This window comes from Arvicola amphibius, chromosome 10 (assembly GCF_903992535.2).
Source record: "Arvicola amphibius chromosome 10, mArvAmp1.2, whole genome shotgun sequence".
NCBI classification, from domain to species: Eukaryota; Metazoa; Chordata; class Mammalia; order Rodentia; family Cricetidae; genus Arvicola; species Arvicola amphibius.
Genome location: NC_052056.1, coordinates 117,210,468 through 117,236,604, shown reverse-complemented (window position 1 = coordinate 117,236,604; position 26,137 = coordinate 117,210,468). Strand labels below are relative to the sequence as shown.

At 49.2% G+C, this 26,137-nt stretch overlaps 1 protein-coding gene across 1 annotated transcript in view; it reads left to right on the top strand.

Annotated features, from left to right (window-relative positions):
• The window catches only part of Fbxw8 (F-box and WD repeat domain containing 8), a 98,004-nt gene that overhangs the window by 62,759 nt on the left and 9,108 nt on the right, over positions 1–26,137 (top strand). The window contains exons 6-8 of the mRNA XM_038346305.2: positions 488–684; positions 3,465–3,671; positions 21,695–21,822. Of these exons, the coding sequence (XP_038202233.1) occupies positions 488–684; positions 3,465–3,671; positions 21,695–21,822 (532 nt within the window). The remainder of the gene's footprint in view (positions 1–487; positions 685–3,464; positions 3,672–21,694; positions 21,823–26,137) is intronic.

The window sequence follows — 26,137 nt, the reverse complement described above, 5'->3', positions numbered from 1 at the left end:
GAGCCCTGTTGCTGTTTGTGACTACCAGCTGCAGGCCATTTGAAAGCCTTGCGACACCTAAACTCTACGTCTGTGAGCAGGATGGTACCTTAGAGGAGGAGCCTGAGTTCAGGGCACCCAGTGTCCAGATGCAGTGTGGTGCCAGGAAGAAAGAAGACAATAGACTTCACAGCCAGAGAGTGAGTGGTGTCGAGGAAGGTTGGGAGCTAGGGCTGGCTCCATGGACGAGCCATAGAGGAAGCCATCCACATTTTTCATGGCGGGTCTCCCCTGATCTGCCCGGTAGTGCTGTGTGGTGAGCACTGCTGTCTTCACTGTAGGACACTGTGAGGAGGAGTGACACGCCCAGGTTCTACAGCTAGGAAGGAGTGGGACAGATTCAAACAAATATACATACGTGTCATCGTCACGGAGTAAATCTGAGAACTGCTCATGCTGTGCCTGTGTGTGCTGGGTTTACAGTTGCTTTCTGTGTTCCTCCTCCTAGGGATTCTTAACATTTGGGACCTGAGGACCGGGAAGTTCCCTATCCATCGTTTTGAGCATGATGCAAGAATACAGGCCCTCGCGCTCAGCCGGGAACAGGCCACCGTTGCCACTGCTTCTGCTTTTGACGTTGTGATGCTGTACCCTAACGAGGAGGGGTACTGGCATGTAGCTGCGGAATTTGAAGTTCAGAAACTGGTGAGCTCTTAGCATGTTTGTTAACTTGCATTCTGATAATCCCTGGGTCTAATAAAACAGAAAGCAATGATGCCTGGGGCCTCTGTTTGTCAAACTCTCAACAGTCTACCGAAGTGGGTGATAGAATTTTCTTCAATCCCAAGAAGTCAGGAACAGCTCAGAGTGGTGGACAGACCCGCCTTTGCATCTGAGCTGTAAAGTTGGGACTCAACTCCAAGTGTGGGACTGAGGCTATAACTTAATGGTAGAACATTTACTTAGTGTACATGAAGCCCAGGGGTCTAGCCCCCCTCCTCTGTGTGTGTGGGGTGTGTGCTCATGAGGAGGTCAGAGGTGTTGGGTAATGGAGCTGGACGTGTCAGTGGTTGTGAGCTGGGAATCTAATGCTTTTCAAGAAGTAATATAAGCTCTTTGCTGCTGAGCCATCTCCCCACCCCTAGCCCCACTTCTAAAATAAAACACAGCAACACATGCAAACACGGAGCTGGTTCAGGGTCTGTTCCTACCATGGTTCCTGCCTTCTTCCGGCTAGCACAGCAGACGCACCCTGGGACCTGAGCTTCCTTTCTGTCCCAACACCTAAGTGAACGGCAGCTGTGCGTGGCAGTCTGTGTGGAAGGGCGCGTTCGTCCCACACTCTTGTCTCTGAGTGAAGTCCATAGAAGGCAGTGTGGATTGCGAACCAAAACTGATCCAGCTCAGGATCTGCACAGGGCTCCAACAACTTCAGTTGTACACAAATCGTGTCCACTGTGCAGAGACGGTTTGGTGATAAGGCAGAATTCATCTGTGCCGAATTTGGATTTAATTTGAGCACACTTCATTTTGGCATTAGCCAGAGGAACAGAAGAGCCAGCCTTGATCAAGGATTGATGGCAACTTGGAACCAACTCCTCCCTCCCTTTCCCCGTGGGAATCTTAGATTTGAATAGCAAGCACCTGGTGTCATGGCTTCACCTTCCTGAGCTGCTTGCTGCTGCAGATCAGCTCTGTGGCTCTCGTGCAGTGTTCCTCCAACATGACCTGCGCTGTCAGCCTATCCTGGGGCCTCCAGAGAGTCATGGAGTGCAGGGCTAACCACGGCTATGCAAGCTGAGCACCCCTCATGAAGAGTAAATCCTGCTTTGGCAGTCAGGTGCCATCCTGGGGCTGACTGGAAGCTTTTGAGGTCATTTACACCTCCCAGAGAGTGGTGGCCACTGCCAATCTGAGCCTCTTGGCCTGCTGGAAATCCAACCAGAAGATGAAGTTAAATGGCTACCAGAAAGGCGTCTGTTTTAAGAAATCAAGAAATGGGTGAGAGAGAGAGAGAGAGAGAGAGAGAGAGAGAGAGAGAGAGAGAGAGAGAGAGAGAGAGAGAGAGAGCGAGAGCGCAGCCCTGCTGAGGATGTGTCAGCTCTCGGCATTGTTTTCTTTTCTGGATGCCAAGTTGTCACAGTGTGCACTGGGCATCCCTGGATCAGGCACCCCTGCCCATGGAGCTGGATCATCTTTGTTCCCTAGCTGTGCTTCCTGAATAACAGTGGCACCGTTCCCAGGTCTGCAGTGCTAGCCTGGAGCAGCTGGCCTTTGTGATGGACCTGCAGCCCAAGATGCTGGGCTGCCTCGGCACAGTTTGGGCCCAGGATTAGCAGAGGCACCGGATGTTTGCTTGTGCTCAGCTCCCCAGGGCAGCCTGCAGAGCTCCGGCTTTTGAGCGCCTCTGGCATATCGTCAGGGCAATGCTGTCCTCTACACCATGGGGTTTCATGATTCCACAGTGGACTTAACCCTCAGCATCCACACTTTGTGATTACTGAGCAGGTGTGCCTGAAATAGACTGCTGTGGGGAGAAGCGGGTCACCCTAACTGGTGATCTTCCCTGTGCAGACAGAGAAAATGCTGACAAGAGTGTGTTTTGTCTGTCCTGGTCTCTGTCCTCGGGTGGTCACATGGCACAGGGCTATCAGTGCCTGACAGGCAGACAGGAGAGTGCTAAGAACAGTTTGGATCTTCTGGTGATGCGTTTGTGGTACTTACACATAGTTTTCAGATGCTCTGTTCATTTGGAACTCGGGGAGTTTTACTTTTTCAATTTCTGGTAAAACAGCAAAATTAAGGATCACTCTAAACACTATCGTGTTCAGGATTTAAAAGACCCAGTAAAACTAACAGCCAGAAACTGCCTTTCCAACTCACAGCCTGTTTCAGCCCTTGAAGACAGCCATTGTTACAAGACACACCCCTGCCTGAGCCTTATGGTTCTACCCATCTGCCCGAATTTTGGGGTAGTTCCCTTGTTCCATCTCCATTGTGATCCCACTGGATGATAAGGAAGCCTTCAGGTTCTCCTGTGGTTGTTGGGCATTTGCTGCATGGCTGTGTCATGTCTGCACAGTGACAGGAGCGGCCCTGCAGTGAACACCGTGCACAGCCCTTTGCTGTGCGGGTATCTGTCAGCACTGCTAGGACCTCCTGAGAATCAGCATGAGTTTGGCCCTGTGGGAGGTGTTGCCAGTCTTTCCTGAGCAGGAGTCGGACTGGGTCACGTCCTCTGTTCACCTCTGGCTTCCTGGTCCTCATGGAGCGGCAGGTGGAAAAACGGTGTCTCCGTGGTCTTTGCTTTGTGCCTTTCCTTCTCAGGGTGTGTTGTGTTTCTGTGTTCATCCCTGTAAATAAATGGTCCCTATGCCCAGCTCTTTCTGTGAGCTGGGCCTCTGCCCTCTCGATGTACAGGGGAAATTCCTTTCATGACCAAATCAAGATGACTGTAGGTAACTAAACAACTCCTCTCTTTGCAGGTTGACTACCTGGAAATAGTTCCAGATACTGGGAGGTACCCTGTGGCAATAGCCACAGCCGGGGACCTGGTGTACCTGCTGAAGGCTGAGGACTCGGCCAGAACCCTCCATTATGTCTACGGTCAGCCTGCCACATGTCTGGATGTCTCAGCCAGCCAGGTTGCCTTTGGGGTGAAGAGTCTGGGATGGGTGTATGAAGGAAACAAGGTACGGAAACAGTGACTTGTTCACTAGCAAGAAAGAGCATGGGGTTAATTTATTAAATGCAGCTGAAACATTAAGCTCTTCCTGTTCTGGTTTAGCTTGGTTACTTGAAGTAGGGTCTCGCTATCTCAGGCTGGCCTTGAACTCACTATGTAGCCTTGCACCCCATCTCTTCTCAGGGGCTTGGAATAGCAGTGTGCACCACCATGCTTGGCTGCTGCACTCTTGATGCTCTTTTGTTTCCCACTGTTAGGACAGTGGACTAGCATGGCAGAAAAGAATCAAGCAAGTGAACGGAACATTAGGTGAAGATTTTCTCCTCCACTGCACACAGTAGATTATTAGTCATTTCCCAGTGTCTTCATACCTAGACACATCTGTCGACAAGGGGCAGGTCTTTGCAGACATGGGGTCATGGTATGCACCCTGTTCTGTGCCTAGCATTTACTCAGCAATGTGCCTCAGACAGTGTTCCATATCTCATGGCCCAGCTCTCTGCCCTAGAGTCAAGCTTGTGCTTAGAGCTCATATAGGCTGTGTAGCCAGTGCTCTCACTGATGTACATGTATGTAGGCTACCCTCGCTGTTTGGGTTGCCTTGGGGAGTGCTACACCACATACTGCAACTTGCAGAGATCCTTGCGCAGTCTGTCTTTAGGATACGCATCAGTGTAGGTCGCCAGACTCTAAAGCAGCCAGTAAGACATTTACTACACAAGCCCGATGACCCCAGTTCTGTCCCTGGAGTGAGAAGAGCAAACTCCACAGAATTAGCCTCCGACCCCTACTCTTGTGCCATGGCTTGTGTGTCCCATGCACACAATAATATGATGAAGTCAGGAAATGAAATGAAAATTTTCCATTACAGTTTCTGTTCTCATTAGCTGCATGGAAGTGCCCGCTGATGTGTGAGCAGACAGGAAGACAGTCTTCGTTTTAACTCTCGGTGCTGACTGTGTTTTAGCACTGCAGGGGTTCCCTCCCAACTGCAGGCCAAGTCCTGGCTGATAGGAAGATTCAGGGGAGGCGGGTGAGCTTTCGTTTGTTTAGGATCCTTCTGGTTTGCCTGCTCTTGACCTCACTGGCAGTTGGGGTCTTCCTGGGAAGGAACATCTGAGCCTAGGGCTCCTTCTAATGAAGGCGTTCCCTTTCCTACACAGCAGTGGTGTGGTTGGAGAGGCAGACTCTGCACATAAGGTGTCTAGCCCTGTCCCCTCGAGCCAACTTGCCTAGACCTCCTTGTGCCTCTCTCAGAAATTTTTTAGGTTAATATATTTTGTATGTGAGAGTCGTTTATCTGCCTGTGTTTTGTGCACCACATGCGTGCCTCGTGCCCTTGGATATCAGAGTGAGCTTTGCTCGGCTCTGTGGAGAAGAGTACTTGGTTCAGTCAGTGCTGCCCTGTTAGCCCTGGTGCGATTTTCTCTTCTCTGCTGCTCTCACACTTGGACCCAGGCTTCCGTGGTGTTTCTGCATTTCACTTCCCAGTATATGTGAGCTGTGCAGTCAGATACTGATTTGTTAGGTGCCACTGGGGCAGTGCTCAAAAGTGGAAGCATCCGGCTTCTACTACACAAACAAGAAGACTGGTCAGTGGCTGCAGAAGCCTTTCTGCAGGGCAGCACTTTGTGCTGGGTCAGTCCACGTGCCGGAACAGACAGTCCTTCTGGGTCACAGCTGGGAAACCTGAGGGGAAGACAGCAGCTGGAGTGACTTCCCAGGCAGGGGCCTGTTTCTCTGTCCGAGGTTTCCTTCCTCCACTCTGAAAAGGCTCTGGTTTCTAGAGGAAGGACTTGATGGCTCATTTTGTCTGCTTTGCCCTCAGTTTTATTACCTCATTTGTTTTTAGTACTCTCAGTGAAGTCAAGTGCTGGCAACATTAATCCTCATCTGTTGGAAGTCTTGGTATTTTTAATCGTTCTCTCTCTTTCGGTACCTAGGGCTCTACTTGCTAATAAGCACGGGCTCTGCGACTGAGCTGCGCCCTCGACTCTGCTCTTCTCTGCCGTGTTCCTCCTAAGGTCCTGCTCCTTAGCTGTCACGGCTGCTCTGATCCCTCCACTCACAGACTTCCCGACCCAGTGGAGAGCACTGATTGTAATAGTCAGCTCAGTAAGAAATTTGCTTTTTTAAAATTCATGCTTAAACATGTCCCACCCTGCACACTGCTCACTAGTTTTTGTTGCTCTCTTAAAGTGAGGCATGGAGGTGTGTTGACCACACGAGTGTTGCTGAGCCCATCAGTTTACATGCTGACGGGAGCAGTCAGGCGTGCAGATGTGCGTACCTTAGTATGGTGATGTTCCCCCAACATGAATGAAATGCCACCCGCTTGGGGAGGGAGACAAGGCCCAGGCGCCCTGTCGGCCCTGTTCTTTGGGTTCACAGAGCATCTCCTCATCTTCACTGTGTCTTCTGCTTCCTCTGAGCACTGGGTGTTAATCACGGTTACTGGTACATGATGGTTAAACCATGTCATGGAGGTTCAGTGCTGTTTGTGAACACTGTGATTTGGCCATGTGCACTCAACTTGGCAATGCAAGCCACTGTGCCATTTATTAGATTGCTGTGACTGCCTAGCAGCAGGTTTGCCTGGAGCTGTGCACACACTGTGGGGGCCGTCTGTGCCTCTGGCCTCTATAACTGGGACTCAGATGAAGGCTTTTATGAGAACATTTGTACCTGGGGCTTAGCTATACTTCACTGTTTCAGCCTTGATGAGGACACACTGAAGTCCAAACGCTGAGATGGATTTTAGTCAGGATTATAACTCTGTAACTCTCTGTAGCCTGTCGGCGTGTCCAGGGGTGCTGTTCCTGGTCACTGGACAATGTGTTCTACCACTTGCTGACCACACTGGTGTAGTGAGGAGCTGCGGGCCGTATTCCCACCACCCTGCTCCCGGCTGCCTGCTAGCTTATGCCCCGAAATAACAACACACAAACTGTATTCTTTTAAACACTGCCTGGCCCATTAGTTCCAGCCTCTTACTCACATCTTGACTAACCCATATCTAATAATCTGTGTAACACCACGAGTGGTGTCTTACCAGAAAAGATTCAGCACGTCTGTCCTGGTGGCTGGCTCCATCGCATCTGTCTCCCTGAGGAGAGGCACGGTGATTTATCTCACTTAGGAGAGGCGTGGCATCTGACTGAGCCATCTACCTCACTTCCTTCTTCCTGTTCTGTCTACTCCGCCCACCTAAAGGCTGGCCAATCAAATGGGCGAGGCAGTTTCTTTATTAGCCAATGAGAGTCCTCCATCGCACTGGTGTTTTACAGGCACCACAGCTGCATGAACATTGAGTAATGGTGTTTCAGCACCCATACTCCGCCCACCCAGCAAACCAGCCAGCCTGTCATATGGTCGTCACGGATACTCACCACATCAGTGTGTCTCTGGCATTTCTCCACACTGGGCCGTCAAATGACTAAACTCTTAACAAGCCATTTACAAAGATGATCTGCCTGAGCTTGAGAGCAGGCTGTCCTCTGTGGTGCATGCTGGAAGGCCTTAGAGAGTTAGTGCTCGGCACATCTGGACTCCCATGGGACGGTTATTCCCAGGCTTGATTTGGAGGTCAAGGCTGGAGGCCACAAAGGATTTACCAGTATTTCTTTGGCTGTATAAAGTCAGAAAAAACTGTCTAATTTATATTTTAGCTTTCCTTTAGAAGTTGGGTTTTTAACAGTTTTATGTACAAGTGTTTTGCCTGAATGTATATTGTGCACTGTGAGTATGCAGTGCCTATAGAGGCCAGAAGAGGGCGCTGAACCTCTGGAACTGGAGTTAAAAATGGTTGAGAGCCACCATATGGATGCTGGGAACTGAATCCAGGTCCTTGGCAAGAGCAGCCAGTGCTTTGGACTTCTGAGCCCCTGATCCAGCCCCTAATATTTTTTTAAGCACTTTTATTCTGGTAAAATAAAGCATCCTCCTGATTCAGTGCTTTTATTCTGATAAGGTAAAGCATCCTCCTGATTCAGAATTTCAAATGAGGGGAGCGCCAGCTGAAAGATTCCTCCAAGATCTTCTCCATCCACTGCCCGTCTTTTGGTTTTGGAGCCAAGTTGGTGATGCTTAGGCATCCTGAGATGGACCATGAGCAGCTTCCCAGCAAAGTGCCATCCTTCCTCTATAAAGTGTGGATGGAGCTGGACGTTGGACGTGGTAGTGCACACCTTCAGTCCCAGCACTCTGCAGGCAGACAGGTGGACCTCTGAGTTCAGGGCCAGCCCGGCCAGTCAGGACTCCACAGAGGACCCTTGTCTCAGGACAACAAGCATAAGCAGTAGAACTCTGTGTTACAGTTTTGGACCTTGTTTTTTGCCTGCAGGGAAGTCTGTTGAGGTAGTTTTGTAAGACACATCATAGAGTTCCCTGGTATCGTTCTGTCGGTTTTGGAACTTTCTAGCATTGCAGCTGATGGGTGACCTCACCCATTCAGCTGTCCTCTCTTGAGTATATGGCCTGCATCAGCACCAGGAGGTGGGTTACTCTTTGAGGACCTGCTGGGTCAGAGCGGTGTGGTCCTTCATGACATTGACAGCACTGGCTCTGTACTAGGGTGTGGTTGAGGGGACTTGCACGGCTCCCCAGGATCCTCTGTGATGGGGAGGGAAATGTGAGGCTTTGACTGACCTTGCTGTTCTCTTCATACTTCACATCAGTGTACCTGGAGGATGAGCGGCCAGGCCACATGGCTTCACTAGCGTCATGTGGCCCTCCTGGGCAGTGTCCTAGCGGGAAGAGTGCTGACATGCACTGCTGTGTGCCTCCCCTCTGCTTGTTGGATACTCTTTGAGGGTCCATGATCTGTTGAAGAGCTTTCTCCTTTGTCAGTGAGGGATGGCCACATGACGTTTGGGTATGGTGAGTGGTGCCAAGGCCTGTGTTCTCTCTGTGGACCATGCTCTTTGCTGCGGGCAGGAATGATGGCACAGAAATGGCGTTCCCCACAATAAGAGGGGCTGCTCAGAGGTCTTTCAACTTTCAGTAGAAATGGATTCTGAATTGTTGATGTCCTTTCTTGGTTTCTCAGACTTCTGTGGTACATTTTCTAGAGGTAGCCACTACTAAATGGCAGGCGACAGTAGAAGTAACAGGAGGAGGGGCTGGAGAGAAGGGAAGTGTCTTGACTATCTCGCTTGGTCCCGCAGTGCGGTCAGCGCAGCACTAAACACGGCCCTTGATGCTCAGGCAGCCTTCTCGATTTTGCTCTCTCTCTCTCTCTCTCTCTCTCTCTCTCTCTCTCTCTCTCTCTCTCTCTCTCTCTCTCTCTGTGTGTGTGTGTGTGTGTGTGTGTGTGTGTGATGGTTCTGAATTCATCAGCTGTGCTTTCCTTTCTGTGGTCATTTATAATAGCACACTACTTTTATTAATCTCTTTGCTGCCTGAATTAAATTGTGCTCTCAGGGTGGACAGCCAGAGGCAGAGCTGCCATGGTGGAATCATGCTGTCAATGAGTCTCATGCCTCATAAAGGGAGCTGGAGCCCCACTTAGTGCTCTTAGCATCCTTCTATGTATCTGGACATATTTCCCAATTTAGTTCTGAAGCACTTGGCATTTGATGGCAGATTGTATTAAGCATCACACGGCGTGCATTCTAATCAGGGCGAGGGGTGAAGTCATCGCAGGCTGGAATGTGCTGGGCAAGAAGGCTGCCTTGGGCTGCAGTAGCTGATATCATGCTAGAAAATAATTGCTCGAGTCTCTGAGCTGATGACTCCATGTGCAGCCAGGAAGAGACTTGGGACTAGTTGTCTGCACTGGCCACAAGGTGAGCTGTCTGTCTGGATCCTCAGGGGTCAAAGTGTGACTGCCATGTCTTGCCAGGATCCAAGAGCTAGCTTTTCTTTAGTTGAGGTTTCTGTTTTTGCAAATCCAGACTTGATACTTCACATGCAGAGCAAATAAGTAAACATTGAAAGTTTATAAAATGTTTTCACATTCTACCCGAAACACTCTCTCTCTCTCTCTCTCTCTCTCTCTCTCTCTCTCCCCCTCCACCCCGCTTCTATGTGGGGGAGTTGGTAGCTAACCCCAGAGACTAGTTTTCTTGCATTCTGTCCCATCAGTGGGCTGGTTGCATGGGCCTGTGTAGGGTCTGATGAGTCAAGCATGTTTTTCTCTTTCGGTTCTCGACCCGTGCTCTTTTACAGTTACCAACAATGCAGAGGTGTTTTCTCTGGGAGAGATGGACACAGTGAACTTGGGGGATTCCAGAGTGCTGACAGTCTCAAAGATAAATGGATAAGAAATGAACACTCAGGGTTGTGTGTGTAGGTTTAGTATTCAAATAATGCCAATAACTGATATTGTTGGTATTATGATAATGAAACTCTATAGCTTTTACTAAGAACCTTGAAGTATTGCCACAGAACCTCAGGGTTGCTCTGGACTGTCAGCCCCACTCAACTCAGAAGCCTTTGAGGACTTAGAACTGAGCATCCATAATGCCGTGCAGCATGCAGGGTTCTGGTCACCTTCGGGGAAGCTAAGCATTGTGTAGGACCCTGGTCCCTGAAGGGTGAAGTGACATGGCAGAGGTCGACACAGGGAACGGGGCTTTCCCTAGGGGCTCGAGCAGGGCTTTTGGAGTCAGATAAACTTTGGGCAAGATATTTGCCTTGATTATTTGTAGGCAGAGACTGCTTGTTTGTTTCCGGCCTCCCAGACCCGAAATAATCACACAGAAACTGTATTAATTACAACACTGTTCAGCCTGTTAGTTTGGGCTTCTTATTAACTAACTCTTACATCTTAACCCATTCCTATTATTTTATATATTACCATGAGGCTTGTCGTTTACCAGTAAACTTTCTGGGTGTCTATCTCCTTCGGTGGCTACATGGTCTCCCTGACTCTGCTTTCCTTTCTCCTCTAATCTGCTAGGAATTCCCACCTTACTCTATTCTGCCCTGCTATAGGCCAAAGCAGCTTTTAACCAATAAAAGCAACACAGATATCGAAGGACATCCCATATCACTTCCCCTTTTCTGTCTAAATAAAAAGTAAAGTTTTAGCTTTAACATAGTAAAATTACATATAACAAAATATCAAGCAAGAATTACAGTTATAATATTTATATTTACTTTATCTTTTTATCATAACTAAAGAAAACTGTAACTATCTATTCTTTAACTCTGTTAAAGACCCTAGAAGCATATAATATTACCTAAGTTAGCAGAAAGTGCATTGTAAGCAACTTTTAAAACTCTATAATTGACAGAGACATCTTGCTGCCTGGACAGTCACCCAAAGTTCTTCTGTAACATTGGAGCACCCATCTTCAGTCTACAGGCCCATAGTATCCAGCAGACTTTTCCATGAAGCAGGAAATTTTAAATACAGTTCCGCCTATATTGGCAGTTTGTCAGTCACTTTCTTCTGAATCCTGCAGAATGTCTGGCAGACTCTTTCATGAAGCAGGAACCCTGAAGGATCATCTCACCTTTAGGCAAGTTCAGCAGTCATTTTTCTGTGGGTCCTGCCTGTCCAGTTTATGCAGCCTAACATCAAGCAGTCCAGGCAAGAGCAGTTTTTTGCCCAAATGGCTAATCAGCTCCATAAAGAGCCTCTTCAATGCCCATCATCCTCTTAAAGTAAATTGGTGCTTCCAGGAGCAGACGTGTCTCACTGTTGAGGAGAGTCTAAGTAAGTTCTTAAAATATTTTAAATGTCATATTCTGTAAGTCTTTGAAAGGTTTGAAGAATACCCATCTAGCTGAACTATATCTCTGAACATCTATAAAACCTAACTAACATGGCTAAAAGCTTGACTATTATAGATGACTATCTATTAACCTGTATTTCTTAATCATTCTTCACATTTTTAATGAGCTGCACAAACAGTCAAGAGCAGAAGTACAACAAAATTGACCTTAAATTTGTATCAATAAACCAAGATCCATACCAATGCAAAGTATTCATCTTTATATCATATCCCCCTTTAAATGTCTACATTTAAACATTTATAAACAATATTTGGGAATTTGGATCCCACATCAATTTTCCCGATTGAGAAATTGGGGTGGTGTGTAGCACAGGACTGGTGTTCCTGTGTCCACTTGCACTGGGGTGTTGTTGGGCTTGTGCAGGTCAAGACAACAGACCTGAGGACGGGAGTCTGGGGTGGCCCAGGAAGGTTGGAGCCCCAGTGATCCGTTTCTTTTCCTGAGACTGTTTTTTTAAAAAGCCTGTGAGTAGGAAGAGCCTTGTGGAGCTAATGTAATGAGCTAATACGGAGCTGAGTCACCATATAGCCTTGCTGGCAGGGCTGGCCTGCACCCCAGAGAGCTTCTGTCTCCACACAGTCTTGTATAGTTTAGGATGCCACTGACATTTGTAATAGTTCCTTATTTTTAAAGAAACTTAACAGTATTCTGAAGGCATTGAGCAAATTTATAACACTTTATATTGAAGTATATATATCTATTGCCCCTTATTAGGCTTTTGAATTAAGATTAGATTTTTATTTAGGGTCTAATTTTTCCAGTGGCTTCCCGATTGTATGTAGAATTCCTGTCCTGGTTCACCATCCCACACACTGGAGACTGAACGTGGAGCTGACTGTTGTGATTATTTCCCCAGCACAGATGGGGATGGCTTTGATTTTCTTTGTGCCAGATGAGTCTCGGGGTAAATATTGCCCAGACAGCAGCTAGGTTTATTAGTGTTAAAAATCAGCATGTTTTTCAGCTAGTCAGGATCTGAGGGGCCTGGTGGAAATGTTTGCCTCTTTCCAGCAGAGAAAACAGTGACTGTGGCGTGAGCTACATGCTCCTACATAGTCAAGACGGTGGAGACTGATAAGCTTAGCAGGGAGAGGGTGGGAGAGCAAGGACACACAGCACATGGCCTGTGTGGGTTCAGTCTCCAATTCTTCAAATGTTTACTGTGTTCAGAGAACACACAGCAGTTAAAGTAGAGACAGCCCCAGAAGACTATATTAACATAGCCCACACTTTGTCTTTTAAGGCCCTGGCTCAGAGTGGGGTTTGCACTAATATCAGTTACTGAGGTGCACAAGTACTGCTAATGGACGCCAAGCTGCTCCTCACAACATGCCCTGCAGTTAATTGCAGGACGGATTCCCTTGCAGCTAGGCAGAGTCACTTGCCAAATTAAAGGACTCAGGCAAAGTGATGAGGTTTGCAGAGAATTAAGATGAGGCTGCAAGCCCTTTGAAGGCCATCTGTACAGAGGCAGCTCTGCCATGACCTGACATCGAGCCACCACTTCCCTGGGTCGAGGACAGTCTGCGGATGGGGGTCAACCTAGTGTACCTAAACTCAGTTCCATATCCAGGTCCTTTAGGTCCTCATCCGTGTCGAGTCTGGGCACTAGCCTGAGTCCTCCTGTTCCTACGGTGGCTGCATAGGAACTCCTGTTTCCTTGGGAGCTCATATCCCTGTTGACAAGAGATTTTGAAATGCACACTGAAACACCTCCAGAGCTCGATCCTTGCACCCCCACTTCTGCACCCCTGCACTCCCTGGAACACACATACACCCCTGCACTCCCTGGCACACACATACACCACTGCACCCCCCACACTCCCTGGTACACACACATACACCAAGTGTATTTTTAGTTTTATGCCAAACACTAGGTGAGACCCTGCTTCCTGCCAGTAGCCTGCCTTTTAAAGCCCCAAGAAGTCAGGCCTTAGCTTCCAGCTCTCCACCCATACCTACAAGATAGTCTCTCTACACAGCCCAGAGATGTCACCTTCTTGAATGTGAGGTTCCTCCTGCCCAGGACTGGCAGATACCACCACTTCCCTCTCTCTGTGTCTTTTCAGAAGAAGAGGCTTTAGCTTCAGCCTTGCAGTTCCTTTCCTGACGTCAGCAAACATGCGCCTGAAGCTCACATTTAACCCTGCTGCTGCACTGCAGCTCACCCTAGACTGGTGGACAGCAGACCAGGGCTCACAGCTGAGGACAGAAGAGAAGCAGTGAGTGCAGTGGAGGGCAGAGGTCCTGCTGCGTCAGAGGAACAGAGCTGGCGATCAGCGTGGCCTGGCCAGGTCGTGCTGTGTGACTCTGCTGGGTCTGCACTTTGGGTGGCCTTGGGTAGAGGTTTAAAGAGCAGGAGCTTTGAAGGCCAGCCCCAGGCTCAAAGCCTACTTCCAGAACTTCCAAGCTGGGCAAGGGGTGTACCCTCTATCGCTCCATCTCCTTGTAGGAACAGTGGGGAGAATGGTGGCACCACTTATGCCCTTGTGAAGTCAGATGGAGCTGTGACCACAGAGTGCTGCACACAGCTGCTCCCAGGAGCCACCGTTCTGAGCAGAGACCAGGAAGAGGCACTCCAGTGTGGTAGCTGGGGTGGGAAAGACCTGGTCTTTCTGCCTGGTCTGCTTCCCAGCTGCTCCCTGCATGATGTGGGGCAAGCTATTTCAAATGGCTTTCAATTCAGTTTCCTGGTGGCTAAGTACAGGTGTTGGTGTGTCTCTCTTCTGGTCGGTGAAGATTCTGGAGAATATTCAGAAGGGCTTGTGGGAGAGGCAGTTGCCACACAGCTCTGCAGGCCCCCGGGGACAGCACTGTGGTCTAGTTTAGGGGCTTTCTGCTGGTCTGCTCTCTAAGCCTCTGTCCGTCTAATTTGGGGCTGAAGCAGAAGTCAGGCTGGTGAGAAAAAAGGGTAATGAGACAAATGAGTTTCCTAGACAGTGTGGTCGGTCTGTAGGCCACAGAGAGCTCTGATCACCAGCCCTTCTGCCTGTCACCTTCCCACTGAAGCTCACGCAGACTTTTTACTTCAAGAATCCGTGTCCCAGTATGCAGCTTGGTTACTCCCTCTAAAGCACATGCGCTGACCCTGTCTCACACGCCCATGCTGCATGTGTGATTGATGCCTATGAGTGTTTAGAGAGCACGCCACCATCTGGGATGAGGCCACAAGAGTGCCGGCCACCTGGACGTTTCCGTTGTGACTCTAATCTGCGCGGGACAACAGGTATTCTCTGCTCACTTTGTGTCCCCCTCATGGTGCTCTTGGTGGTCACATCTTCCCCACTTCCCTGTCGTGATGGTTCTGTAAGGGAGTATCTGAAGCAGGCGGGAGCGGTGTTTGCTGCTGCTCTGAGGAGACCACATCCTGGACTCCACAGGGGTACACTCACTCCTGCTCCTTCCAGGCTTAGGTCACAGTAGGTGTTGGTTTGGCCTCGGTCTGGTCCTTTGTAGACATCTGCCCACATCACAAAGCCCTAAGCCTGGCAAGCCTATGTGATTGGCATTGCCTTCCCAGGAAGAGCCCAGTCCTGGAACAGCCAGGGTTGCAGGTGCATTGGCACGTAGTGGGGAGTGCGTGCAGGCCTTGCCTACCCGGTGCCTGGCGATGCTCGGCAACACCGTCCCATCCCTGAAATATCTTGGCCTTTGGGCTTGTTACTCCAATTAAAACTTAAATTCGAAAGCAGCCAAGCTTCTTCCCTTTGTGTGAGTGAGCGCAAGACAGTGCCAGAGTGTGTCATGGAAACTGTTGGGGGGCTGTTTTCAGGGAGCTGTGCTTATGTGGGGGAGCCATCTCTTCAAGTGCTCTATCTTGCTGGGGTGCTGCTCAGGGCACCTAAGAGGCAGTTTCTGTTTGCCAACAGTGAAGTCACCTCTGAGGCAGTGGTGAAAGTCATTCTCCACATGGTCACAGACACGGCCGCGCCAGGCCTCACGCAATGACTTATCTCTGGCAAGGACTTAAAATCGTCTCTCTGGCTGATTGTCAAAAATTACATCATATCAGAGTAAACTGCTTTTAAATCGGACATCCATTATTCATGTATATTAACTGCTTTTTTATTTTTTTATTGGCTGTTTTGTGTGTGATTTACTTTTTTCCCCCGCTTCCTTGCCCTCCCCAATTGTCCATCTTTCTCATTCTTTTAAAAATCTTAGCTCACCTGTGAATTCCCCAGGTTGTTCACTTAACTGTGTGTGTGAAGCAGTGTGCGCACCTTGCTGTGTGTGTGAAGCAGCGTGCGCACCTTGCTTTGGGGTGAAATGTCTTGCTTGTTGTTACCAGGATATATAATGTGTCCTTTCCCTTCCTATCTTCTGTATTTATAAAAATGAGCATTGGTGGCCCTGTCCTTGCAGAGATGCACCTAGGGAGCTGCAGAGCTGCGGGGCAGCTGATCCACTGGGAGGGCAGCAGACTCTTCTCGCCGTGGGCAGACAGCACTTACAGGTCGTGCGTGTCACCGAGAAGTAGGCCCGAGCTCAGCCTGTGTGGCTGGCATCTGGTCTGGCATTGCACTGGAGTGGGAGCTCAAGTCCGCCTTGTTACTGCCCCCGCAGTGCTGACACTGCACTGTGCAGCCTGTGTTTGCTATGTCTCTACACAGTTACTTGAGTCACTATCCCTCCCCACCTCACAGGCATTTTTCTGGAGTGATTTCTTCTTTATTTGCTTTGCTAACGAAGCCCAGAGCTGTGTTTCTACTTAAAATGTCCTCATTGTCCCATCCCTCTTAAAGGCCAGTGTGCCCAGACTGCCACTGCCCGAGGTCACTTGAAGACACTGCTGGTTTTGACATCCACTGACCCTGGTGAGAAGGTGGCTGTAACTGCTCACCCCTCCTCAGAGGACTTCTCCCGCTTTGCTGTTGGAAGGTCGGCTCATCCAGTTCTGAGCCAACCTGGAAACCCAGCACAGCCCTGTCTCAGAAACAACAGAACCACAGCACGAGGTCCTCACCTGTGGTTTCCCTCCAGCATCTCCGTATACATTTATTTTCATTTCTCCTGTTGGAGATTTCTGGTGTTTCCCTTCAGCCGTAGAAAACACTCTGTCTGTGCCTGTTGAAAGCCTCGTCATTTGCTCCCTGGGGCTCAGGTGAGATGTGTGCTGGACCAGCTTCCCGCTCCCCGTCCGTCTACCATGACTTCTAGAATCTGGGTTCAGTTTCTCAAACGCACTCAGTTTGCTGCGTCTCTCACATGGTAGGCAACTGTCTAGACGCTAACTCTGTGTCCCTCTCACACGGTAGGTGACTGTCCACACACTGACTCTGTGTCCTTTTCCAGAAACTGCCAGTGCCCTGTTATCCCATTCCTGCTTCTCTGTCTCGGCTGTAGGACTCGTCCTTTATTGTGAGCCAATGCGTGACTGGTGTTGATCGTAGGTGCCACAAAGGTCTGGTGGCTCTGGGTTCACCTTCACCCCCACAGGCTTAGCTTTATACAGAGATCTCAGCTGTGCTGTTCTCTGTGCTGTCAGATGCTGGGTACCCCCCTGGCATTGTCAGGTGTCCCCTGGCCAGGCTCCCTCATCCCTTTCTGGTCGCAGTGCTTCCATCACCTTGGGCTTCTGTGAATTGTACTGCTTCCCTTGAGTGAATGGAATGTGCAAAAGGCTGTTTGGTAACAGATTTGAGTTGCACTTTGAGAAGCTGTTTGCTAGGTGAAGCACGAATTAATAAAAACTCGGGGTCAGAAATTGGGGTTCAACCTGAAGATCTGAAAAACAAAACAGCCAGCACTGGCTCTTACCTCGACCTCAGTCTGAAATGGCGATCCTGCCTCCTGGAATCTCAGGAGACTGCATCTGAGAGCTGTCATCCCCCATTTTAGATTCCTCTCTGGGGCTGGGATTAAGGGCATGCCCCACCCAGTTTCTATGGCAACTAGTGTGGCTACTGGAATTAAGGTGTGTGTTACCATAATCTGGTCTGTAAAGCTGGCCAGTGGGACTGTTTTACTCTCAGATCTTCAGGCATTCTTTACTTATTAAAATACAATTAAAATCCACTACTGCCAGGCTTCCTGGTCTGCCAACTTGTCAGACAACAAGGGAGCCCACAGGATTGGGGCAGGATGAGACATCTTGTGGATCCCCAATGGAGGAAAGAGTTAAGCACAAACTGGAGTGGATTCTAGGTTTGCTTGGTTACCAGTCCTAGCTGGTTATCACCAAACACAAATGCACACACCTAGCAAGATGCAGGCCCACATAACTACCATGGCATCTGGTCCCTGCCGGTCACACTGAAAGGCAGTGAGCAGCAGCATTTCTGCTCCAGGGACCTTACAGCCCTGGCTGAGGAAGCACCCTCCACTGTGTGTAAGGGCTGGTAGCAAAGCCTCACCCGGCCTTCAAGAGTGCAGTCTTGGCTGTTTCCCCTTCTCGTTTGCGAGCTGATGATGACACAGTTCAGGGTGGCACTTGGGAACACCAGATGCAGCACATTGACAACAAACACCGCCTGCTCTGCTGAGAGGGGAGAAGCCTTCATGCCAAGGGTGGTGGTGGAGAGGGCAGAGTGCACTTCAAGTGGGTGCAGATGGAGAGCACGAGCCAGCGCTCTCCGTTCAGAACTGGCTTCTGACCATGGCTTTTCTCGAAGAGCAAAGTGTATGTGGTAGTGAAGGAAGAGGCCAGGAGGGTGGCAGGGAGGGAGCAGGCAGCTGTGCCTACAGTCTGCAAACTTTGGGTCAGCTTTTCCCTCTGAGTCCATTCAGCACACCCCTTGCTTAAAGGGGAGCAGGCAAATGCTCTTGGATTCCAAAGGTTCTTAGTGTGGTTATTGTGGAACGAGGTTCTGTCCACTGCTGACCATGTTGCCAAGGTGGCTAAGGTCCTGAGGAGGTGAGCCAGCCACTTTCTGCAGTTTTGGTAAAATTAAACTCAGAGTTGTGTTCCTCGTTCATCAGAACATGACACAGTTTCTCTCTCGGCAAGGCTCCAAAGCTCTTTGAAGACATCTCTGTCTGTTGGTGGCACATGTTCACAGATGGGTGATGTCAGTCCTGTGTTTAGGAAGAACTTGCTGTGCTGAGTCCTGGTTTCAAAGGGTGGAGGAGGGGGTGGCAGGCTTTGAACCAACCCCACTGAGATGGTAGTAGCCATCTTCTGGTCCTTCCATCAGGATTTGGCTGGAATCCCACAGCCTTTAGACAACCAGCACAAACCCAGTCACATGGAGAAGATACAGACCTCCCCGCCCAGAGTAGTTGCTGATGCTTTCCAGACGTTGGACCTGTGACCATTTCCATCCCGACTGTGTGACCAGTACAACAGCCCTCCTCCTGCTTGAGACCCCAGCTGCTAGGGCACAGCAGCACGATGGCTCTGTGGTCCCCTGTGTGGGAGCGTGGGCGGCTGGGCTAGCGGCAGCTGGCACTGACACAGCTCCTTCAGCTGTCAGGATGATGGCTGCCACGCCCGTTCACTCCAGCCCTGTGCACAGAAGAGGATCCAGAAGTGTTTGCCACTGGCTGTTGAATGTTTTACCAAAAACTGAATAGAAACAACTTAATTATCAATATGGAATTATATATGCACAAAAGTTCTCCATTCACAAGAACCAGAGCTGCTTGTGGAGAAGCAGCTGTGAAATACCAAGCTCACAGAAATGCCTTGCATGTTCAGAGCAAGAGAGACCTCACTCAAAATCTACTTGTCTAACCAGACTGTTCTGGGCGGCTGGTTCCTGGAGATGGGTCACACTCTGCTATTATGTAATTTATTCTTATAACTTACTATGAGATACATTACAGTTTTTCAACTGTAATATATCTTTAAAAGTATACTTGAGACCAGTCAGAATAGTTGAAAGTCAGGATTCGAAAGCTATGTTTTATCAGAAACGACTTCAGCTCTTAGCGGGGGAAGTAAGCAGAAATGGAAAACTCCCTGCCCAGTCCCTTACGAAGAGGATGCTTTTGTTCACACGGGGGTCATGCAGGTCCACTAGAAAACAGTGACACAAGAACTTGATCTCATGGCGCATCTCATGCAGATGTCTTCAGGAGGCACAGCAGTCTGGGCTTAGCTTTAGAAAGAACTCCTAGGAACACAGAGGATGACAGCACATGCTTGCACCCTGATTGCTGCTAACACTGCTGAACCTGCATTTGCTGCTTGGCCGCTCTATTGACTCGCTGGCCGCATTAGTGCTGAGCATCTGCTCCCAGATTGCATCTGGGGGGGGGGGAGTTTCCCCTTCATCCAGCATCTCTGAACACCTCTGAGAACAACTCAAGTGGTCGTGGGTTAAGACTCACCCAAGCAGGGCAATAAAGAGAAAAATTTGTCTAATGCATGGTCTTAACAAGAGGGAGTGTGAGCATGAATAATTGATATCACTCGTCTGTGGCAATCAGATAAAATGAAGTCCCATTTGCTCAACCTTATTAAAAGAGAGAGAGTGTGGGAGGGAGGGAGCCATGGTAAAGGTCGTTAAGGGACTTGTAGCGTGGAAGACCTGCCTTCGAGATGGTAATGTGTTTTCCAATCTCTGTGGTCTTTAACTAAACGCAATGGTAAAGGTCCTCTTTGGATAGTTCTGATCCGTTGAATTATTGAACATTTTAGAAATCCTTGACTGCTGACTTAGATGTCTTTATGATGAATTTGCAGTCTTTTTGGCAGGGATTATCTCCCTGTACCACTCAAGAGATGATTGATCCACTTGTCAGAAAAGAACTGGGAAGAAAGTGGAAGCTGCTGCTGGCTTATGAGCCTCAGTCCTTGTACTTTTACCTCTGCCTGCTCCTGTAGGTCCATCTGCCTTCCTGCTGTGTACACTGGTGTACTTTAAAAACAAACAGATCAATCCAAAATATTGAAATCTGTGATGATAATTAAATCCAAAATAGTTGCTCCAAAAAGATGAGTCGCTCTTTTAAAACTGTCGCCCAGTAGTTGTGCTTGTCGGAGGGGCGCTGTGGACCCTCTCTGTGTGCAGAGCAGGGCACTGGAGTGTCTTTCCACAGACACTGCTCAGTGCTGGGGATGTTTTCAAGACACACCATCAGTTTGCTGGTTTTCACTTTCCATCCTTGAGGAGCCACCTGTGATAATGTCCAGCTCATTTGCTGAAGATGGATTTGATCACGTCTCTGTTAGAAACAGCTTTCTGTCAGGAGCTGGGAATGGTGCATATCTTTAATTCCAGCACTCGGGAGGCAGAGGTAGGGGGGGGATCTCTGTGAGTTCAAGGGCAGCCTCGTCTACAGGCTGAGTTCCAGGACAGCCAGAACTACATAGCAAGACCCTGTTTTTAAAATAAATAAGTAAACAAACCTGACTTTCTGTCAGGAACTTTTCATCTTAGCTGCATCTTGGCTTGTGTATTAGGTGCTGAGATTCTGTGACTTCTGCTGTCTTTCCTTCCAGTGTTAGCAGTAGCTGTGACCTTGGTGTTAGACAACCACAGAGTCTCAACGATTCAGGAATAGAAATATGTACTGTTCCCACAGAGGAGATGATTTAACTTGTTAGGAATTTCTCAGGACAGACATAAGACTCTCCACTCAGAAGTGTCTGGGTTAACCAGGAGAGAGCATGGTCTCTGTAGGAGTGCCGCTGAGCTGCTCTGCAAACCCAGCTCAGCGTGCTCACATGCTCAGCAGACGTCAGCAGAGGTGCAGTGAGGAGGCCTGTGTTCTGCACTGTTCATTGAATGTCTCCCATGAGCTAATAATTTCTTTCATTAAAAAACTAACTCTCGGGGCTTCTGTGCGATCCGTCCTTTATTCCCCTTTGCTGAGGAAGCAGTGCACACACCTTCCAGGAGGATTGCACTGCGTGGAGCCCACAAGCATCTTCTCACCGGCTTTCATGACCAAACCGAGGGGAGAGTGGGGAAGAAGGCGGAAGAAGGTGCTGTCGGGCCATAGCTCCGTGCACTGCCTGGTGCAGCTTCCTAGGGCCTCTGTACGCTCTTCAGTTAACCCCGAATTCGAAGCCAGTGACCTGTAGCCTTCTTTCCTTTCAAACAAACAGAAAACAATCACCTGGGCTGGGCTTCAGTGCAGCAGCGTGGGGAAAGCAGGCTGCTGACCCGCCATTTGTGTGTCTCTTTCTCCTGCTTTTGCTTTGGCTAAGGACCTCTTTGGTTTCCCTGTCTTGGTCTTTTGTCACTTGAGTAGCTATGCCCCTGGGAAGTGTCCAAGCCATTGAGTAACCCAGTGTCTTCTGGGGATGGTGAAATGCTCATTCCTCAAAGGTGCACAGTAAGAAGTGTGTGACGTCCCTCGGCGTTGTGAGACTGACACCTATGCTCTCCCCCTCAGATCCTGGTGTACAGCCTGGAAGCAGAACGCTGTCTCTCAAAGCTCGGCAATGCGCTCGGTGACTTCACCTGTGTCAACCTCCGGGACAGCCCACCCCACCTCATGGTCAGCGGCAACATGGACAGGAGGTAGGTCCAGGCATCTGTGGCCCTGAGCGTGAGTGCCTCGTGCTTTAGCCTTGCCTGCAGTCCCCAACCCCCACTCCATCTTCTGGACTTGGAGTGAAGTCTTGCATTAGGTAATAGTTGGACCTTCTATGCCTACGCTTCGCTTCTGAAGCACACAGGATGGTTGGTCCTCTTTTCAGGCAGTTGGTGGATGGTCCAGCGAGACCACTTGGAATATCTTTTGTCCCCCTGTTACAGAATTTGTTTGGCACAGAAAAGCTCGCTTTCTGATATTAAAAACAATAACCTATGAGACTGGCCGTGTTCAGCACAATAGGGCTGCCTGCCAAGTGATGCCAAGAGTGTATTTCAGAGCACTGCATGTCCCTCTGGTGACGGGAAAGAGACTTGATGGGAACAGATTCCAGTTTCTATTTAGCTGATTAGTGGCCTTCTCTTTAACACATTGGCTGAGGAAGTCGGTTTTCCTGGTCCAGGGTCCAGTGCCAGCCTTTAGCACAGCAGGATTAGTGTTTAAAAAGACCCTTCCAGTCCAAAGTTTAGTTTTCTCCCCTTGTCTTGTCTTCTCCTTTGCTTTCTCTCTGCTTTTTGGCTAGTTACCTGCTGTGTCTGATTCAGTGCCCCAGAGAGAGGTAGACTGGCCAGTTGCCAGGGCTGCTGGCACCCTCCCCTGGGCCCAGCCCCGGGCTGCAGGTGCAGGGCTGCTCGGCTCTGGGGTTCTTTGTGCCAGATCCCAGAGCTCTGTCCCAGCGGAGCAGCAGCTTGCAGAAGCCACTGTTGGATCACACAGTGTGTGTATCCCGAGCCCACCCCAGCCCACCCCACCTAGAGCAAAGAGCCTGAACGTGCTTTGTGGGGAGAAGGCTCTGTACCTCTCTCACAGGGACTCCTCTGGTGACTCAGAATGTGGAGCTTGCAGATGGATATCTGAGTTTGCTGTGCTAAGACTTCAGCGGCTAGAGAGGTAGCTCAGTCAGTAAACGACTGCTGGGCAAACAACCCATGTGAGCACTTGGGAAGCAGAGGCAAGGGAATCTCTGTGAGTTCAAACCTAGTCTATGTAGTGAGGTCTAGACCAGCAAAAACTACATACTGAGACCCTTTCTAAAAACAATAACAACCACAAAAGCGATTGTCACACTCATCTGTAACCCTGCGGGGAAGGGAAACAGGCATGCCTATCCTCAGAATTCAGTGGCCAGCAAATGAGAGAGCTCTGGGTTCAGCCTTTGTCAGATGATAAAGTAGAGGACAACTGAGGACTGCTGGCATTGACTCTGACTTCCACATGCCCTCGCTCACAGTTGCATACTTGCATATACTACACACATGCATGCCCTTGCACACGCACACACCCACACATACACACACCAGCACAACCACTGCCTAGGCTTTGCAAGTAACCCCTGTGTGTGGCCAGGGGAATAAACCACATCCTGTGAGCTGAGCTGACAGTCTCCTCTGTTTTCCAGTGGAAATGTCAGGGGCTCTTGGGAACCTCCAGGTATCAGACCTGGACAATGGACTCTGCCCAGGATGTGTATACAATATGAGCTTCTTGGTGCTGGCAGGAACCCAGGGCCCTGCTGCAGAGCAGAGGAGCCCCTCATGTGTGAAGACCTTAGCCCAGATAACTCCAGAATGTCACAGCCACTGTTAGCTGTCTCTCGCCGCAAACTGTCCTCCGGAACACATAGGCATTGTCAGTAATGCTGACTTTTCCCTCTGGAGTGTACCCACCTCATCACACATCATAACTAGATGAGGAGCAGCGTGGAGCCCAAATTTGATTTTGAGAAACCCATTTTATTAGGATGTAGTGGAATTAAGTTTTTAAAATAAAGCAAGGAGGTCCCAGGGTTCTCAATACAATATCAATCATGAGATGACAGGCAGGAACAGGGTTCCTCAGCATTAGAGCCCCACCCTCACTCCCCTTAAAATAAACCCAGTCTACGGACCTGGACTTGTGTCTTTGAGGAAAAGCCAAGACTCCCTGCTTCATCTAAGAGTCCAGCTATGTAAATAGTAATTTTAATTCTGTGGAAGAATTAAAATGTTTGAAAGCCCCTATGGATAAGTTTTCTTCCATGTGCAGGCCAGGGCAGCTGTGCCCAATGGACACACTGTCCTCAAAGCTAAGTCCTAGTCTGCTCTCTCCTTTTAAACTCGTTCCTGCCCCACCCTTCGGTTGTATTGGGAACCCCTCTTCAGGGCAGGACCACAGAAAGCACTGGAGCAGTGGGAAGGAAGCCTCCTGGCAGAGCCACTTCCCCGGGTGCTCTGCTGCAGTCCGTCAGCAGACTGCTGAGAGCAGCAAACGGAACCCAGAGCCTCTGCGCTCCTGTCAGTGAGTGGAGGAAAACCTGGAGCAGTGGGGTTCTCTCCACGTGAAACCCAGGGTCTGGAGTGGAGGGAGGGAGAGAGCCAGGACCAGAGTCAGTGCTGGGACGAGACTGCAACTGGCAGGGTGCTAAGGCACATTCCTTGACCACGAGCTCTCAGCCACTCTCCCCAGATATACAGCTTGCTTACTGTGTGTGTGTGTCTGTGTGTGTACATCCATGTGGGGGTGGGTGTTGCTACAGCACAAGTGTGAAGCTCAGAGGACAATGCTGTCACTTCCTCCATGTTGGCTATGTGTTCAATCACCAGCTTCTGGTGATTCTCCTGTCCCTATCTCTCATCTCACCATGGGAGAGCCGGATTACAGACATTTGCTGCTGTGTCCATCTAGATGGGTCTTGAGGGTCCAAACTCAAGTCTTTATTTTTGTCTGCCAAGCATTGTACCCACAAAGCCGCCTCCCCAGCACAAGTTCATTTTCAGAGCCACTTCCTTGAGTAGAACTCGTATGCCGTGTGACCCAAAGCTTAAGTGCAGTCAGTTCCAGGGTGGTACCCCAGAGAGAAGCCCTGCACTAGGAGCTGTCACTGCTGTCTCCCCCACACCCTCCACTCTGAGCAAGCAACAACTACGTGACTTTCCTTTGGTGTGCGTTTACCTGTGGACGCACATAAAAACGGTTGACGTAGCCTTTGATGACGTATTCCTGCCTAGTCCAGTGTAGCCCGATTTTAGTCACTTCTTCTTCATGGCCAGCCAGTAGCCGTCATTGGCCGATACCATCCTGTCCATCTTGTTAGGCCAGCGACATCTGGGTGGCCTAATTAATTCTCAATAGTTTTGACCATTATAATTCCTGTGTAGTTTTTTGTGTATCTTCCATTCTCTTGGGTATAGACCCTAGGGATTGAGTTGCTGGCTCCAGTGGTAATTGCCACACTCTTGTTGTTTGGCTGTCCATCCTGTCCTGGCCTTCAGTTTCTCTATCTCCTCAATCTGTGTGGTAGTCAACCTCGTCTGTGAGGTGTCTCCTTGTACTTTGATTTGCATCATGCTGGTGCCTAAGGACCGTTTTCCTGTCTTGTGGTTCATCTGCACATCTTCCGTGCAGAGAGGACTGTCGAAATCCTGTTTTTGAGTCAGGGTGCAAGTTGAGATATGGTTTCACTGTGTAGCAAACTGGCCTAGCACTTGCTTTGTAGAAGTTAGGGCAGTCCTGTATCGCTGCTGAGTTCTGGGATTACAGGCATGAGCTTCTACACTCACACTCAAATCCTGTTTTTAACTGAGACTTTTAGTGTTGTGTTGTAATGGGTTTTTCAAGTTTTCCAGCTGTAAGTCCCTCGTCAGATATGTCATTTGCAAGTAATTCTTATGTAAGCTATGTTTACTTGTTGAAAATGGTCTTTATAATACGGGCTTTAAATGTTGATGGAGTGTGATTTATCTAGTTTTTCTTTTATTGCTTGTGTTATTACTTATTTGTAAAAAAATTCCTACTCTAAGATTATTAGTCTGTTTGCTTGCGTTTTATAATTTAATGTCTTATATTTGAAATGCATGGCCTGTTAGGTAATTTGGGGTACAGTGTGAGGTAGGGGTGCGGCTTTGTGCTCAGTTGTCTCAGCACTGTTTGTTGTCAAGATTGTTCTTTCCATTCTTAAAAACTGAGTGTTTCCAGTTCCTATTCCACCCTGTTTATGTTTCAGCTGGCTGGACTTCCCTGCATCTTTTGGTTAGGGTGTACTAGGTAGAGTGAACATCCTTCCAAATGCCAGGCTTGCAAACAGTCTTGGTACATGAAGGGAGGACCTCTGTGTTGGAGTTGTGTGTGTGGTGTGCCGCCTGGGAGGTCTCAGCACAGCTTGGGCTGTATAGTGAGTGGGCAGAAAGATGATTCAACTTGAGCATGCACTGCCCTTGCGGAGAAACTGAGCTTGACTCCCAGCACCCACAGCAGGTGGCTCAC